The sequence below is a fragment of the Lepidochelys olivacea genome (genome assembly GCF_965140295.1).
Source record: "Lepidochelys olivacea isolate rLepOli2 genome assembly, chromosome: 25".
In the NCBI taxonomy this organism is placed as follows: domain Eukaryota; kingdom Metazoa; phylum Chordata; order Testudines; family Cheloniidae; genus Lepidochelys; species Lepidochelys olivacea.
The window spans coordinates 17,819,226-17,836,159 of record NC_140435.1 but is presented as its reverse complement, the minus strand read 5'-3'; the positions used below and the strand labels follow the sequence as shown (position 1 = coordinate 17,836,159).

Here is a 16,934-nt window from a genome sequence, read left to right as displayed (position 1 = left end):
TAGGATCTTTCTGGTGTCTAGTTCTTGGCATCATGTATGTTAAGTTATGGAGAGAGCTTAGTTCTTTTTGAACCTTTGAGAGGGGAGGAGTGAAAGGTGGCTTTGGTCTCACTGCACTCCTCATTTGGAAGTTAAGACCATTTTACTCCTAAAGGTGCCCGTGCAAAGCTTTCTACATTTATTTTTGAATTATCAAGTGTTGGTGTGATAGTCATGTGACTGTGTGGTCTGTCCCTTTCAGTTCCATTCCCACAGGGATTCACTTGAGTTATGCTTTGTATTAGGCTGCCCATGATGATGTAGAGCCCTTTAATTTAGGTTTTGTGATGCATTTGACAAACCTGCAATGCAGGTTAGGATCTGTTTTTCTTTTTCAAATGTATTCTTGCTAATTCAGTAAACTCGTCTGATCTGTGTGCAAGCTGTTTCATCACTTTATCTTTAGCCAGAAGATTGTGCAAAGAAGTGTGTGTTTTGGTAAATGAGCAGCAGTACTGAGGCCTGTCTCCCCTCCTCTTCACTCTAGTGACAGGAGAATCTCCTCCCAGCTTATCAAAGGAACTGACCAGCTCTTTGGCAGGTGTCGGAGATGTCAGCTTTGATTCGGATTCCCAATTCCCTCTGGATGAACTCAAAATTGACCCTTTAACCCTGGATGGACTGCACATGCTTAATGACCCAGATATGGTCCTCACCGATCCTGCCACAGAGGACACTTTCAGGATGGACCGGCTGTAGACTGAGGACACCATGAGCCTGGGAATAAAATTAGTTCCTGGAGCCCATCTGAACTGAAGAGTCCAATGGGTCAGTCATGTCCGATTAAAGAGTTACCGAGAGCAGTAGCTCTGTCATGTACACCATGTACAATGAGTAAAGCTTGTTGTTCTAAGCTTGCAGTGCTGCAGACCCCCATTCCCCGTTGCGCCATAGTTTATCCCTTATCTACTCATTGTCATTAAATGAGTAAGGAGTTTGCATCAGCCTTCTCCCCTCCAAACCCCCACCAGTGAAGTCCCAGCGTAAGGTTGTCAATTTATCCTTTGCACTAGAAGGTGGTGTTTCTGGGTAGGTGATGAAGGTTCAGAGTCAAGGGTAAAGAGATTCTCTTTATAAAATACCACATCATTAGCATTTGATCGTTGGCTGTTTCTGTAACTGATCAACAGCCATCTCCTTGCGAGACTGAGAGGGGAAACTCTCAGACTACTGACCTCTCTCTAACTCTAAAGCAAAATGCCTGTATGGCCACCCTCTGGGAAAGGGGGGAGGCTGTTAATTTTGACTCTCCCAGACTATTTTGTGACAGTTGCTTTGTAGAGTACAATGCTTCTCCCTTGATTGATATGCCATATTTGTTTTCAGGTTTGTTTCCTTGACTGTTGTCCAGCACCCACTGCCTGTTCGTATGCCCTGAGCAAACTCGTGTACTTGGCAAAGCAGGAAAGCGGCCTGGCAGCCCAGTGGGCTCTCGGTAGCCGGTTATCCAAAAAAGCAACTGTAAACACTATTTCTGGAGCCTTTTTCTTGTTTTAAATTTCTGAGCACACAAAAAGTACTATAATTCATTACCTGGTGAGTGTGAAGGAGTGAGTGGAGCATTTTGAAGCCACTAAAAGTATATTGGTGGCTAAGTTGCAGAGAATTTTATTTTTAAATTCTGCTTCTTGTGTGAAATTCATATAGGCAACAGGAAGGGCCGTTGTGTAGCAATACCCAGCCCAAGTCATGGTGGCTATTTTTATGATTTTTTTTATTCTTGTTCGTTGCCTATTGAATATTCTGTTACTGTTATTTATGCATTTTTTTTATTTAAGTATTTGGATATTAGAAAAGTAGCTAAACTACATAAGGCCAATTGAAGCACTCTGCATAATACTTATACAGTACATCCTTTTGTGATTTTTTTATTCCAGAAATATTATATATAATATTTTTAACTAACTGGAATTTGAAGCCAGATGCTGACCAGAAGTAAGCAAACCCAGGGCAAGTCTGTCAAGTGTTTGCTGTTTTATATATTCACATTAGGGTAACAGGAACATACATATTCTTTGACAGGGTTACTGGCCTACTGGATGGGGAAGAAGATATAGATGTGATGGATCTTGATTTCACTAAGGTTTCTTGACAGATTCCCACATGATATTCTCATAAGCAAATTAGTGAAATGTGGCCTAGGTTAAGTTACTAAAAGATGGGTGCACAACTAGTTGAAAAACCATACTCAAAGTGTAGTTATCAATAGTCCACTGTCAAACTGGGAGGGTGTATCTAGTGGGGTCCTGAGGTAGTCAGTCCTGAGTCTGGTACTATTCAATATTTCATTAATGGGTTGGATAATGGAGTGGTAAATATGCTTATAAAATTTATGGGTGTCCCACCAATCTTGGAGGGATTACAAGCACTTTGAGGGACAGGATTAGAATTCAAAATGACCTTTACAAATTAGAGAATTGGTCTGAAATCAACAAGATTAAATTCAGTAAAGACAAATGCAAAGTATTACACTTAGAAAGGAAAAATCAATTGCACAACTACAAAATGGGGAATCACTGGCTAGGCGGTAGCACTGCTGAAAAGGATCTGGGGATTATAGTGGATTACAAATTGAATGAGTTAACAGTGTGATGCAGGTGTGAGGGGAAAAAAGCTAATATCCTGGGGTTTATTAACTGGAGTGTCATATATAAGACATGGGAGGTAATTGTCATGCTTTACTTGGCACTGGTGAGGCCTCAGCTGAGTACTGTGTCCAGTTCTGGGTGCCGCACTTTAGGAAGGATGGTACTAAATTGGAGAGTCCAAAGGAGAACAGAAATGACAAGGTTTAGAAAATCTGACCTATGGGGAAACGGTAAAAACACTGGGGCATGTTCATTCTTGAGAAAAGATGACTCGGGATCTGATAGTCTTCACATATGTTGAGGGCAGCTATAAAGAGGAAGGTGATCAGTTGTTCTCCATGTCCTCTGCAGGTAGGATAAGAAATAATGGGCTTAATCTTCAGCAAGGGAGATTTAGGTTAGATACTAGGAAAAACTTTCTAGCTATGAGGGTAGTTAAGCTCTGGAACAGGCTTCCAAGTGGGGTTGTGGAATCCCCATCATTGGAGATTTTTAAGAACAGTTTGGACAAACACCTGTCAGGGATGTTCTAGGTTTACTTGGTCCTGTCTCAGCGCAGGGGGCTGGACTTGATGACTTCTCACGGTCTCGTCCAGCTCTACATTTCTATGAGTCTGGGATATTTCTTCTGTAACCCTGGAAACAATCACTTGCTAATAGTGAAATGTACTGTGTCCTAGCATGCCGAGGCTCTTACATTCATAGTAGACTACTTCTGTTAGTCACAGCGAATATTCTCTGGTACAACACAGCGGAATGGTGAATGATTTAAAAGAACAGACCACCCATAGATTCTAAAATGATGATTTCACTTAAATGTAATGGCTGAAATTGACATAGAATAATGAGTCCTAGATTCCTGACACTAGGTCACTCTTTTACAAATCTGAGAAATAGGATTTGCTGTTCACCAAGAGGCCAGTGCACTTGCGGTACTTGTCGGAGAAGTATAGCTGTTAAAATGTTGTGCTCATTGGACTGTAGTCCTCCCAGTAAGAGAACCCACGTACATGACCCTTCTCAGCAGAAGTTAAAATTTACATTATTTGACCTGTACTAACAAAAAATATTTGATTACAAATAGTATATTGAATGTGTTAATGAAGGAATTACTACAAAAAGAGAGAATATTTCCCTGCAGCAGGGGCTGAACATCCAAATATATTTTTGATAAATACAATTTCAAATAAAAAAGCCTTCTTAACTTATATTTAAAGACATCATTTGTTTGTTTGTTTTTCCCCTTTCAGGAATGGTGTTTATTCTCCACCTTCTCCAAATCTTGTTCTCCTATTGACTGAGTTTGCATTGCCCTGTTTTGCATTTGGTCAAAAAATGCATGAGTTAGGGTTTGTTTTTTTTCCAGTTATGAAATTTTTTATCTAAAAACATCCCCCAACCCAATCACCCCACTCCCCAAAAACCTTTCCCTTCCCTTTTTTTGAGCAAGGAATGTGAATGTCCATGGCAAAAGTGGGCTACTTCTAATGAGTTATAGCTAGGTTTCTGTGTGCTTCCAGAAATCTGTGAGGTGCTGTCCTGAGATGCACAGAGACACTGCTAAGCAGAATTATTGCTGGGATCTTATATAATGGGGATGCGTGTTTGCTCACATATTTGTGCCATTAGTTGACCATTTGCACTAAAAGTGATGTGGGATTTTTATTTTTTCTGTCTCATAGCTTTTGTGTAAGCTTCTTGCTAAAGGTTGGTTTTCTTTGGTTCCTCTCCACGTAATTGCAAGGCTATCCTGCATCTCCATTTATAATGTTCATCAACATTTAAGCCTGATGTTACGTGTTACTCACAAAGTCTGCTTATGTCAGATTGCTAATGCTTTGTCAATTAAAAAAAAAAAAAGGTAGCTTTAAACAGGAGGTTACCCTAAAAGAATGTGAGTAATTTGGGCACAGATGATATGAAGTTCTTTGCTTCAAAACAGCCAAAGGTACAGTGTGAATGGAGTACACTTTGTGCAGTTACTTAATCTCCTTGACAGTACTGTTAGTTCATTGATTGGATCTCTGTCTATATCAACCTCTTGTTCAGATGTCTCTTATGCATGTAAATCCTTGTCTGTGATGATCTATTTTTTTAAAACCAGAGTCACTTAAGAGTGAAGCATCCAGTTAGGAATTCAGACTCCTGACTGGATAGTTTTACAGGGAGATATCGCTAAATGCTACCTTCTATTTTTTTTTAAACTACACGTGTATATAGGAGAGCTTGTTTTAGACTTGTAAGTAGACATTTTAAATGGCCTTAATTTAAAAAAAAAAATATAAACCCATCTAGATGCAATTGTCAAAAACAAAATGTGTGTGTGGGGTGGGGGGGAGGCGGCAATTAGGGACCATCTAGTTAGGAGAAATATCTTTACTTTGTGTTTCTTTTCTGGAAGGGGTAAGAGGAGAGGAAGAGGAGATCATGGGAAAAGGGGATGATGAATGTGTATGAAAGAATGTGCTTCATCTCTTTAGCCCCAGTAGGGGGCAGGCTAGCTGCTTTCATTTTTAACCCTTTGAAAATCAGAGCGGTTATTTTAGTGCAGTGTCAGTAACATTTCAATAGTTTCTGCACTTTGCTCCCTGAGAGAGTGGCTTGTTGACAGCAGAATGTGTGCTCTATTCTAGTAGAAGAATATTTTCCCTTTCCCTTTAAATCTGATTTTTTTAACAGTTGTGTATGAGTTTACATTATTTTAAACAATAAATGTTTAAAGTTTTCGAGTTCAAACACAGGGTGGATCCCCAATGCTTTCAGAACGTAAGTAGATTTCAATTTCATTTTTAAGTTAAGTAGTACCGTTTGCATTTTCTACTCTGCTTATGAGGGTGGTAGATGTGGAAAAGCATTGGCCATTAGAATAAAGGAACTGATGATGCTTGCAGAGATACTTGTGGGAGGAGGGGAAGAAAGGACATTGCTTGGGGAAAAATAAGATGAAAAAATTGGAAGTATTAAATTAGATGTAATTGTTTTTTAAACAGTCTCATGTCTCAAAGGGTTAATGTCCAAACATCTACCCGCTGATTGATTTCTGTAGAGCTGCGTTTTTATAAGAATTTCCCAAGACAGACTGTTGCATTTGCCAACACTTTGGGGAAGTAAAAGGAGTAAACTCTCAATGTATAAAGTACTGTGATTTAAAAAGAAAAGTGAATTTCTGCTTTTTATTGCAGCTTATTGGTGGGCGGGACGGGAGAAGCTCTTTTGCATTGTATATAGTACTGACTGTGCATTCTCTTTAAAAATGGATCTGCACAGTCCGAGTTATGATAGTTCTGTATGCTGCATGCATGGTTGACCGCAGGCAGCATCAAACGTTTGTCTCACTACTGCTTCTGCATGTTAGTGAACACTTTTCCAGCATTCTTTAACCGTGCAAAAACCCTTTCCTGTACAGAGAGAACCTTTGCTTTAAAAAAAATAAAATAAATAAAGTGGAAAGAAAGATGTTGACTTTTAGTTATGGCAGAAACTATTGATAATTTATGGACTGTTTTTTGTTTCCCTTTAAAACAAAAAGTTGTCCGAGAATACTGGTGCAAACCCTCTTAACAAAGGTGGTTGCTTAAAACTCCCCGCTAGGAGACTTGAGCCACACACAGTTGGTAATAACTGGTACAGGGTTCTTTTTGATTAAATTCCACTTCAGAGTAAGCTATGAATTGTTGTTTCTTAAAACTCTATTTCTGTAGGAGTGCTATTTTAAGACTTGCCCTTCCCTTATTAGGATATTACTCAATTTGGAAACCACCTCAGTGTATAATATGGAACAGGAAATCCCCCTCATCTTACAGTTGGTTAAAATGTACTCTGTGCTTTAAGGATGAAAGCATTTATTACTTGGACAAACAGACCCCCTGTCACTGTGATGGCAATGTGAAAGAGCAATTAGCGTTTATTATATGTATATGTTCTCTTTTTAAAAAAGGAAAAACTTTGTAGTGCTCCTGTTATTTGTATTTTTAGTTGCTTACTATTTATACTGTGCAGTGTAGGCATGGATTGCATGTCAGTTTTCTATGCGGGCACCATGATGACATTACGATAACTGTGTATTATAAATCATTTTTACCTTTTTAAACAGAATCATTGTGTGGAATTTCTATACTGCAAAACAAAACACTACATTAAGTACTTTATTCATTTGTGTTATTTATTTTTTTTTTGTGGGTGGGAGGGGGTGGTTTTAACTGTGGTGTATATTGCCTTATATGTGGGCGTGACCGACTTTATCAAAATAAAGGCATAAAGGGGTAAATATGCTTACTGTTTTATTCAGTAATACAATGTAGGGCTGCCACAGAGGTAGCTGCAGAAAAGTATATTATACAAGCATAGAAAGGGAAGCAGATATATAGTATATAAATCTTTATAGGACAGGAAATCCAGCTATGTGTTATAGACTACAAATAGCAAGCAGGCTTAAAGTCCCATAAGCAATTAAAAGTTTTTATATGGTGATTATTATGCCAATCATTTTGTACTGAGTATTATCAAAGCCCATTCTAACCTGTTCCAGCACACGTAAGGTACATTCTATAGTTTGAGGAAGCTCAATCCAGTAAAAGTTTTGGTTTGGACACGACCTAAGAAATCTATTCTCCTGCACCCTGTTGATTGCAGAAACTTGACAGACGGTACAGTTACCTGCCTTTGCCAGAGGTTGTTGCGTGTTTTCTGAGTTTGCAGTCTCAAGGATACACTGGAGCTGTACATTGTGCTGTGGGTTGCTGAAGGCTGCAGACAAGTCAGGCAATAAGAATTATCAAAGAACGTAAAAGTTGTATTTTAAAAGAAGAGAGTGAGAGAACTCCTGTTTGAGGCTGTAATTCAGTTTGCATGTGGTCTATATTCACAGATTACAGAGCAACATATTAACCAGGGCGTGTGTATTTAAAAACTGCACCAGAAAATTGTCCCTAATACAAGACTTCCGATAATAGTGTTCTTCCTAGTTTGACCTCTTCCTGTACACCCCCCACACCTTTCAGTCTGCATTCACGTCTTCCTATAATGCAAAAATATAAGGAGGCATGTTTAAAGCCACAGAATTTCTCTGTTCTGTCCTCAGTTTTCAAATGCACCTAGAATCTGTTGGACTCCATTGTGTTTCTTTTCCCCTTGAAGTAGTACTTCAGGAACGTACAAAGCTTTGGGGAGAGTATTCATGAGCAAACAAGTAGAGTAGAACCACGGCTTGGGGGGCCCACACTGTTGTGGTATAATCTGTGATAATGGCTGTCAGGTTTCCAAATTTCTTTGCCACGGAGTAGTGAGTTTTTCTTCTAATTTTGTGTCCATCTAATTTTCAATACCAAAAAATTAGTTCACTTGCATTTATTGATGCTTTCTAGATGCAAGTGAAGTGAAGAGCCTGCCTACTCAATGCCTGTGTTCTCCTAGAAGGGCTGGGTAATACCCGCTCAGAGGCATGTGTCGCAGGTCCTACAGCCTAACATGTTCAGTGCAATAAAATCAAGGATTGAACAGTTGGTCTATTTGTTGTGCAAGGCTGAATGTGAATCTGTAAGGAGACTTCACAGAGCTCGAGTAGATGTGCTGCTCTGGTAGAACCTAGCTGAGTTGTGAGCACTGGCCACGAATTCCTAACAGCTGCGTGCTGTAGGTGCCTTGATTCCAGTTAGTGTGGAATAATGATGGTTTGTATATGGCTTTAGTCTTATGTTGGATCGGGAAGGGAATGTGCCATTGAATTAGCGCTCTGACCACCGCTACAACAGATCTGCAGCAGTTTTCACTTGCCTTCACTCCAAGAAAGGTACCTAGCAGTCACTACAGGAAAGGCGGTAGGTATACTGAGCTTGGCAGAGATGAATTACAAGTAACAACTCTCCTGATTTTCTCAAGCTATGACAGCCAAATATTATTGCTAACTACTTATGGGGGATATTTTTAAAGGCACAAAAGGGCACTAGTCACCCAGCTGCCATTGAAAGTCAGTGGGAATTGAGTGTCCCGTTTGCATTTGTAAAATTCCCCTTAGATGCATAATGACACAGTAATTGGGGGCTAATAATTAAAACCAGAGCGGTTTTTAAAGTAAAGTGTAATAGCAAAGTTTCATAATATAAATCCCTTAACTAGAGAGCAGTCCTATACATGCCATTTACTTCTTATGTTCCAGCTTCTGCTGAAGGGAATGCTGGCCATCTCCTCAGTACTAGCTTCATTACACTGTTGCTCTTTCGGAGTGTAATCATGTAAATGAGGGAGAGAGAAGTGCATAAATAGATTTGATTTAATTTTAGCTTGACTCTTTTTTTTTCTGGAACACTGGATTGTATATTAAATAGCTACAGGAGAATGGGACAAATTATATATGTTGAATTTCTGACTTGTAGTTTCCACCTGCCAGAGAATCAGCCAGATGATGTAATCTTAGGGTTTACTGGTATCTCTGAAGATCCTGTTTTCTGTTAAATGCATTTTAATCTGGTACATGGCCAAGCATTAATGCAGCATCATGATTCAGCAGAGGAAACATCTGTGGTGAGATCTTCTCTGTAAAAATAAAAACACAAAACCTTAACGTCTCTTAGCCAGTCTCCAGCGATCTGCTGGGAAGCCACATGTCCTGTTAAGTAGTACCCAGGTTAGCAGTGTCAGTGGTGTAGAGCTGGCAATAATTGCCTTGTTTGGGGGTGTTTTGCGTTTGTTAGAGTCCCAATCCAATTCTCAGTCATTATCTTAATGGCTTTTGTGTGTTCGGCTGCAGTTGACTGTGGAGCATCTGCACTGACATATGTCCAGGTAGGGCCAGGGCACTTGCTGAACAGATCTGCTATGTCACTCAGGAGTGAAGCGCTTCGATGATAGGTATCTAAGAGAGAAAAGACTTCAAAATATAACAACCCCTCTCACGCAACAATGTGATTGGGGGAAATTAATATTTCTGTTGATGCTGCAATTTCAGTGTCTGGTTTATCCAGTTACACAGCTGCATATTGGTAATTTTATGTAAGCTCTTGGCAATAGAAAGGTTTGCATCTCCTTTTGGAAGGAAAGTTGAGTGCTGGAGAACACAGCAAAACACTGAAGCTGTTTCACTGTGAACAGATCTGGCTTGCCCTGACTAATGAGAACTTGCAGCTAATGTGATAGTGGCAAAACTTTTAATAATTAGAACAAGAACCAAACACCTCTTCTGGAGCTAGCAACAACTATCAGGAAGCTGTGACTATAGTGTCTGCATTTTTCCCAAAACAGTGTCCTCCCTGCAGGTTTTTCATTATAGTTCTGTAGTCAACAGCTGCCCAGGCTTCGTGCATGTTGCAAGCAGTAGTAAATTCCTGGAGACCTCAAACGACTTTTCCACATCCTGGTGGCAGGGTGGAAGCGAAGAGGACAGTGTTAACTATTTTACTTCTTAATTTTGTTTTCCTGCACTCACTATAACTTACAAATTTTTACTTTTTAAATTTGTTGAGGGTGTTGAATATTTCTTTGTAGATAAAGTATACAGTGAGGGGTGTGAATGTGGGGACGACAGCTCTATGACCTGGCTTCAGGACAAAAACTGATCACAAACCAGATTTTATGGCCAAAACATGGTACATGCAGGAGCTGTGCATGGGACTGTGCCAAGGGTAGAGGTAGTCATAGCTTCTCAAAACACTCCCTTCAAACATTAGGAAGCTAGAGTCCAGTAATCGCAGGAAGCCCCGTTCTATGCCTGGGAAGAGAATGAGTTTGCATTTTATAAGTCACTAATTCTGCAGGTTTTGTTTTAAATGAGCATTAGACTTTGAACGTGTGCAATGCTTGGAAATCTAAACTAAATCCAGCTGACTCTGAAAGCTAATTATCTGTTTCAAATGATTTAGCTCTCAACTAACAATTTTAGATTCATCTGTGCAGAAAGGAGCATTTTTCTGAGCGGAGGTGCTGGGATTCCTCCCTCTCCATGAAGTAGATGTCTCCTACACTGCCTGATTGTAAATCAGGAGTGGGCTGCAGAGCCTGGCACATTAGCATAAATCCTCTGGAAGAAAGGAGAGTGCTCATTACTGAGTTAAAGAAGGCCTCCCACTCACACATCCACCTTGCAGGCTTGTCAGGCTGGGAAGTTGCTTCATACCTATAAAATCTGGCATGCAAACTTTGTGGCCAGTGGGTGTTGGAAGGTGTCATAGTTTCAGCGGCTCCAACTCCTGTTCAGTAGAGTATTAGTAAATGAAGTGAATTTGTTTAAAAATTCTGTTTGGAATACAGAATCTCTCCATTCTGTTGTGTCAGCACTCTTAGAAGTGAACAGTTCTCAGCATGGAATCTGTGCTGTGGGGTAGAACATATGTAACACATCTGCAGTACCCAGAAGTGGGAGTACAGAAAGGCTCCCAATGCCATGTGGGGGATAGGATGCTTGGGTCTGAGCTGTGAACCTTACTGCTGTGTTCAGAGTTTCTTCCTATAGTGTGTGTTGCAAGCCAGCATAGTCTACGGCTTTTGTACAACTGTGTGGGTGTGTGTTTGTCTAAAATGAGGTTAGATATGAAGAATTAAACAATTCTTTGAAGTGTGGCAGTGGTTTTCCTATGTTGATGTGTAGAGCTCAGTTCAACTAGGTTGAATGAGGTGCTTGCTCCATGTTACTGTATTTCTCTTTGTTTGCATTTTTGTTTAATATTAGGATCAAGTCTGGCATGTTTTGTAGTATTTTCCTTAAGGTTTGTGTGGTAGATGAGTCAGAATGAGATTGGAACCGTCAGTGTTAGAATCAGTATGAGCAAGTTGGATGTTTAACATGCTAGAGAGTGAGTGACAAACGCTGACTCACGATATTTTTCTGTTTGGCTGTTAAATATGTTTTCACAGTTCCTGATATCTGTTTAAAAAAGGTCAAGTGACTCAAAAATCCTAGTGATCTCTCCCTCCCCCCTTCCTTTTTTTTTTTTTTTTTGGAGGGCAGAGCATAAGTTAAATTGGGTTTAGGGCTTGCAAAAATTAAGTTGCAACCAATATTAACCTAAGCTCTCCCCTGCTGCTCCCATCCCCTTGAAAGTTTACATTCTTTAGTTAAAGACAAGAGTCTGAGCCTCATCTTCGTGCACTTAATCAGTCAAGAATGATATTCTGTTTCTCAGGGCTCCTAAAAGCAGATGTAACAACAAAACCAGCTGGTGATTATACTGAAGAAAATGCAGATCTTAAAATCACAGAAAAGAGCAATGGTAAAGGCCTCTTAGGTTTTTCCGCCCTAAACTCTTCGGGGCAGCTGATGTCTCATTTTGTGCCTTTTAAGGTGCTGTGTCTGTTATCAACTCTTAAGAGTGAGTCCCCTTTGCTGGTGCAGGACTCTTCCCTACGTTATGGTCATCAGTAGCATTTTAAATGTCTCAAGAGCTTTTACCTCTTCCATTTGGAGATTAACTTGAAGTCGAGAAAAAGGAGAGCACTGATTTGGGTCATCTTGCTTTGAGACTGCCATGTCAGTTGAATCAAATACAAATTGCTTGACTGTGAGCCTTTTAAAAACTCACTCATGTGAATGTTTAATGTTAAAAAAACATTCCCCAACATTATATATTCGAAAAAGCACACCTACTGAATTCTGTCAAAGGGAACTCATTTCTGCAAGCCCTAATTATAGAGTAAACTTGAAACAAAGCCTTTGTTTTTTTCATAATTGCTGTTAGGATTTTTCAATATCAACATTTAAAGCTACAGAAAAAGATGTTTATGGGGAGGGAAGATGGTGGTATGAAAGGGAAGTCTCCATCCTACCCATTGGTAGAGTGTCATTTTTTGCCATTTGTAAGTTTGCTAATGTACATTTAAAAAAGATTAGCCTGAGATGTGTGCCGAGTCGTGTGACCGTTTTCTCTTTCCTAAACTTGTGACGCAAGTTGTTGCCTGAAAAGCTTAAATTGTCGCAATTGAGAGTAAGTGACAGAGAAGTGGGTTTCCTCAGATGGCAGCAGTTTTATATATGTAATGAATCTTCGCTAAATCTGTGGAAGTAGGGTAAGGCTCATTGGCCAGTTCGAAGGCAGTCTGATCTATCTTGGATCACTCTGGAAAGCAAAGTATCAAGCGATTTACTGAAAGGCTGTTGTACCTTCTGCTGGTTTTCATTAGAAACGTGTCTGCTTTCAGATGCTCCCTCTTACTCTGTCTTCTGAACTGTTGTATTTATACAGTAAATGAAGTGTAAGGTTCGTTTGTACATGTCCTATGGACTATTCAATCCAATCTTTTTATATTATGGCTTAGAAAAAAAACAATGGAGGGTGTTACTATTTATAAATCTAGTGTAGGGACTCATTCCTGCCACTGTAATAATGGTGGGTCAGTATTTACATGAGACATTTTAGGGGTGTTAGCTTGAACATAGAAATTAACTCTGGTTTGAAATTTACCATACATGTGGAAAATTATTGATTAAAATCAGTTCTGGGTGTTCGGTAGTGAAGAAAAAGAAAACAAGTAGTTAGTAGTTGTCTTTATGCTTTACATAATGCCACAAGAGTTTCAGTTTGAGAGGGAAAGGTAGTTATCCAGCCTAACTGTTGGCCTAATTATTGTTGGAATCTGGAAGAAAATTAAACATAGGGAAAATAAGCAGGTAGAAAAATCTTCCTTTACTTGCAGAGTAGAAGATACATATAAGTATTGTATATATAAAATATATAGTATTTATGGGACAAAGTATTGATGGAAATAGGACTCATTTAAACAAATCTTTGTCTTTACTTACTAGATCCTAAATATTTATGGCATGAGCATTTATAAGCCTAGATGATACATGGTATATGTGTATAAATATATATATTATACACATCCAGATACTATTTGGTCAGCATTATAAAGCATAGCAATTACAAATATTGTATTTCAATCCGTTCTAAGTAAAAGGTCAGTAGATATCAGGGTTTTGTTTTCTTTTGGAGGGAATTGGAAGTTGTTGTTTTTGTTTTTATCTGAGCGAGGTCCCCATCTTTGATTGGATTCCTTTAAAAGAACTGCAGATCAAATGCAATAGGAAAGTACTTATGAAGGGAAGGTTTGATTTCAATAAAGTTAAATCCAGCTGCTTCTGGCAGCTTCTCTCACAGACTGGCAGCTAAACACAATTTCATTTAGTTCAGAGTTTGGGGGAAAAAGTGTTGGATTTATGTATTTTCAGAGACAGTATAATATACTGTTCTTTACAAGCTAAACTTTTCTATCAAAATAACTTGTGGATTATTTCACTGATATATGCAAATCCTATATTCAGCTACAGCTTTGGTGACCCAGGAACTCTGGAGAAATTGTCCCTGCGACATAGAAGTTTAATTTATTGTGCTTTTCTATGGGTAAAGTGGAAAACTGAAGTTGGCTTTAAGTGTTTGCAATCTGAGAAATGATGTGAAAAAGCAGCTCAACTAAATGTAGATTCTTTTCGATCCTTTTTGTGTGAAGGCTTTTGTCTTTGTATCTTTGCATTATTTGTAAATGAAATGTAATAAAGTTCAAATGGTTTTTCGTCTCTGGCTGCTCAGCTTTTCTTCCTTAATAGTTTTCTTACTGAAGCTTTTTAATGTTCAAGTGGTTAAAAAAAAAAACAGGAATATTTTCATAATGTTTACCAGAAACCATGGAGGCCAGTCATTGTGGCTGGCTAACATTATGTTTGCTGATGCTTTTGCGAGTATGCAAACTGACAATGATCTAGGTAATGAAATCCCAGCTTCAGGATGTGCCTTGTGCTTTTAGATAACAAGTCTAGAAAGATGATAAAGCATTGTGTTAACCCTCAACACTTAAGTTACTTAGAGAAGTCCCCAGTCCTCACAGCACCTGTGGTAACAGTAGAATGGTCAATCATGCCATCTTTTCAATGGGACATAGCCCAAGGTTCTGATCACTTGTGGTCATTGACTATCCTGTGGTGCTGTTTCTAAATGTCAGGTGTCTAATACTGGTGTCCTGACCAAATTCTGAATCAGGTAAGTTCTAGCTGACTTTGCTGAATTTCCCCTGGCAGTTTTGTGGAAGGTGATGGTATTCTTCTGCACGTCCTGATCTAACTTGTTGCTGCTGTGTTACATTGGGGTGGATGTCTTTGCAAAGTGGATGCATTTCACTAGTAGGAGAATGGATCTCTACATGTCCTTCACAGCTCAGCAACCTGTGAAATAGGTAACCGGGCAAAGACTGTAAGATGTCTGAAAAGGTTCTAAAGAATACAGTTACTTTGTGAGCTCCACACTTGTATTTCAATGATCTGTAGATAAACTTGAGCCCAGTCAGGACATTTTCCCAACTGGCAGTGCCACAAACTCCAGCTGGGATCTAAAATAGTTACCACCACAAATTAGCAGACCATCTTATTGCCGACATATAGCACAGAATTACACCCAAGCTCATTCTCCTACAGCTGTATTAACTCTGCAGTGTTACGCAGGAGTGTCAAAGGAAGTGAGTTGGGGTGGGGTGGGGTTGTGGATATAACATGAGTGGGAGTTGGATAACTTGGTTTTCTTTCCTGGTATTGCAGAGTTCCTGTGTGACCTTGGCCAAGTCACTTCACCTCCATGTCCTACTTCATCTAATATGTGTCTAATCCCTTTTATGTAGGTGAGTCATGGGATGTAGCACTTATAAACATTAACGAACAACATAATTTTAGAGCATTATAAAGTAAGATGAGGCTGTTTTAGTCATTTTTAAGCTATAACTGGACTTCAAAAAAAAATGTAAAAGTTCAAGCAGTTTGCTTGGTTGACTCTTCAAGCGTATGCCCGTATCCTAAAAACTGGGTGCAGATAACAAATGCAGTGAAACCTGCTATATAAGTTGGTTGTTAAAGATGTGAGACAGGTATGGTCAGTGGTGAACGGGGCAAGTTTTCTGTTTGTATTACAGAGGTAAACAGAGGTAATCCATAGTTGGGGTATGCTAACTAACTATTTAGCTCTTGAGAGACAGCTATTACTGAACCCTCCCTGGAAGGAATTCGCCTTCTGTTACATTTTGATTTATTCCTGTTTGTGAGAGGAAAACTGATGAAGGTTTGGCTCTAACCAGAATTCTGAATGAAGGGGCAGAAGCACTCCTGTTCTTATAGTGATGAGATGTAGTTCTGGTGGGACTGTTTTGCATGAGGTGTGTATTACCTTGTGAGAGAATCTACCCCCGGTGTGACTGGAGGAACACGCACATGCCCTTTGTGCATGTAAATGAAATGTGATTTATTCTTTTGTGACAGCAACCATACTGAAGATGTATTTAGCTTTTCAAAGGAATTTGTGGAATTCACATCTCTTGAACTGTTTGAAACCAGATGGGACAAAATCTTGACGCATAGAATGGTTTTTGAACAAACCTGCATTGGGTCCTGCAGATGGACTGATGGGCTTTCCCTTCACTGAGGTCTTGAAGGATCATTTCTTGTTCAGTTTTTAATTCCTGTCCTTATGCCTCTTTTCCTGCCCCAGCACGTTTTGCATAGGGATTTTTAAAAATGATTTAAAACTTTTCATTCTTTGTTTTGGAACATTACTCATCTGCATTTTGTCCTCTGGTAGAACAACAACTTGGTTGGCTCTGTGTTTTCATGGTAACCTTAAAGGGAGGGAGACACTGTCAAGAAAACTTACCGCAGAAATCCCCGTCCTGTTGTTCATTCGGCTAGAACAATGAAACTAGACTTGGCAGTGTCACTTTAGGCTTTTTGTACGTGGAGAGGAGGAAGAGGAGTGCCGTGTGATTGGCGACTGCAGTATTATTGCGGCAAGCACTAGCCTGTGAACTAACTCACTATCCAGCGCTTGCTGGGTTACATGAAAGTACGCAGGGCTCTGCAAAATTGATGTCCCATTTTGGATGTAATATCATTCAAATGGAAAAACGTGTCAGACCTGGGCTCCACTAGGTGAGTTTTGAAACTTTTGGAGTCATAGCTCAGTGCTGAAGAACATTCTGATAAACTTGAGGGAGAGAACACATCTGTGGTTCTTGCAGATCTGAAACTCTTGTGCTTGGCTACATGGTAATAACAGCAGGAACCACACATGATCCCCATGTACCTTTTCAAGGAATGGCTATACTAAGAATGCCCAGAATAGCATGGTCAGAAGCAGGATATCATGTGTCCTGTCCAGAAACGCTGGGCCTGCGATCCGCAGCATTCACAGAATGCGGTTCTGCAAACCTGAGTATTGAAGCATTGATTGATCGAAGAACCACCCCCTCTGCAGTGCTGGGGTCACTGCCAAAGGTAGTGTGATAAATGGGACTGAATACTACATCCATTGTTTTTCCTGCAGATTTCAGTCTTTGCTCTAATCCCCT

At 39.6% G+C, this 16,934-nt stretch overlaps 1 protein-coding gene across 3 annotated transcripts in view; it reads left to right on the top strand.

Moving 5' to 3' along the window:
• The window catches only part of CRTC1 (CREB regulated transcription coactivator 1), an 84,868-nt gene extending 70,745 nt beyond the window's left edge, over positions 1 to 14,123 (top strand). For 2 of the 3 annotated variants that reach the window (XM_084614612.1, XM_084614613.1), the window contains one exon: positions 527 to 14,123. In XM_084614612.1, the coding sequence (XP_084470738.1) occupies positions 527 to 738 (212 nt within the window). In that variant the 3' untranslated portion in view covers positions 739 to 14,123. The remainder of the gene's footprint in view (positions 1 to 526) is intronic. The other variant, XR_014709639.1, reaches the window with a different exon arrangement.
• The last annotated feature ends 2,811 nt before the right edge of the window (positions 14,124 to 16,934 follow it).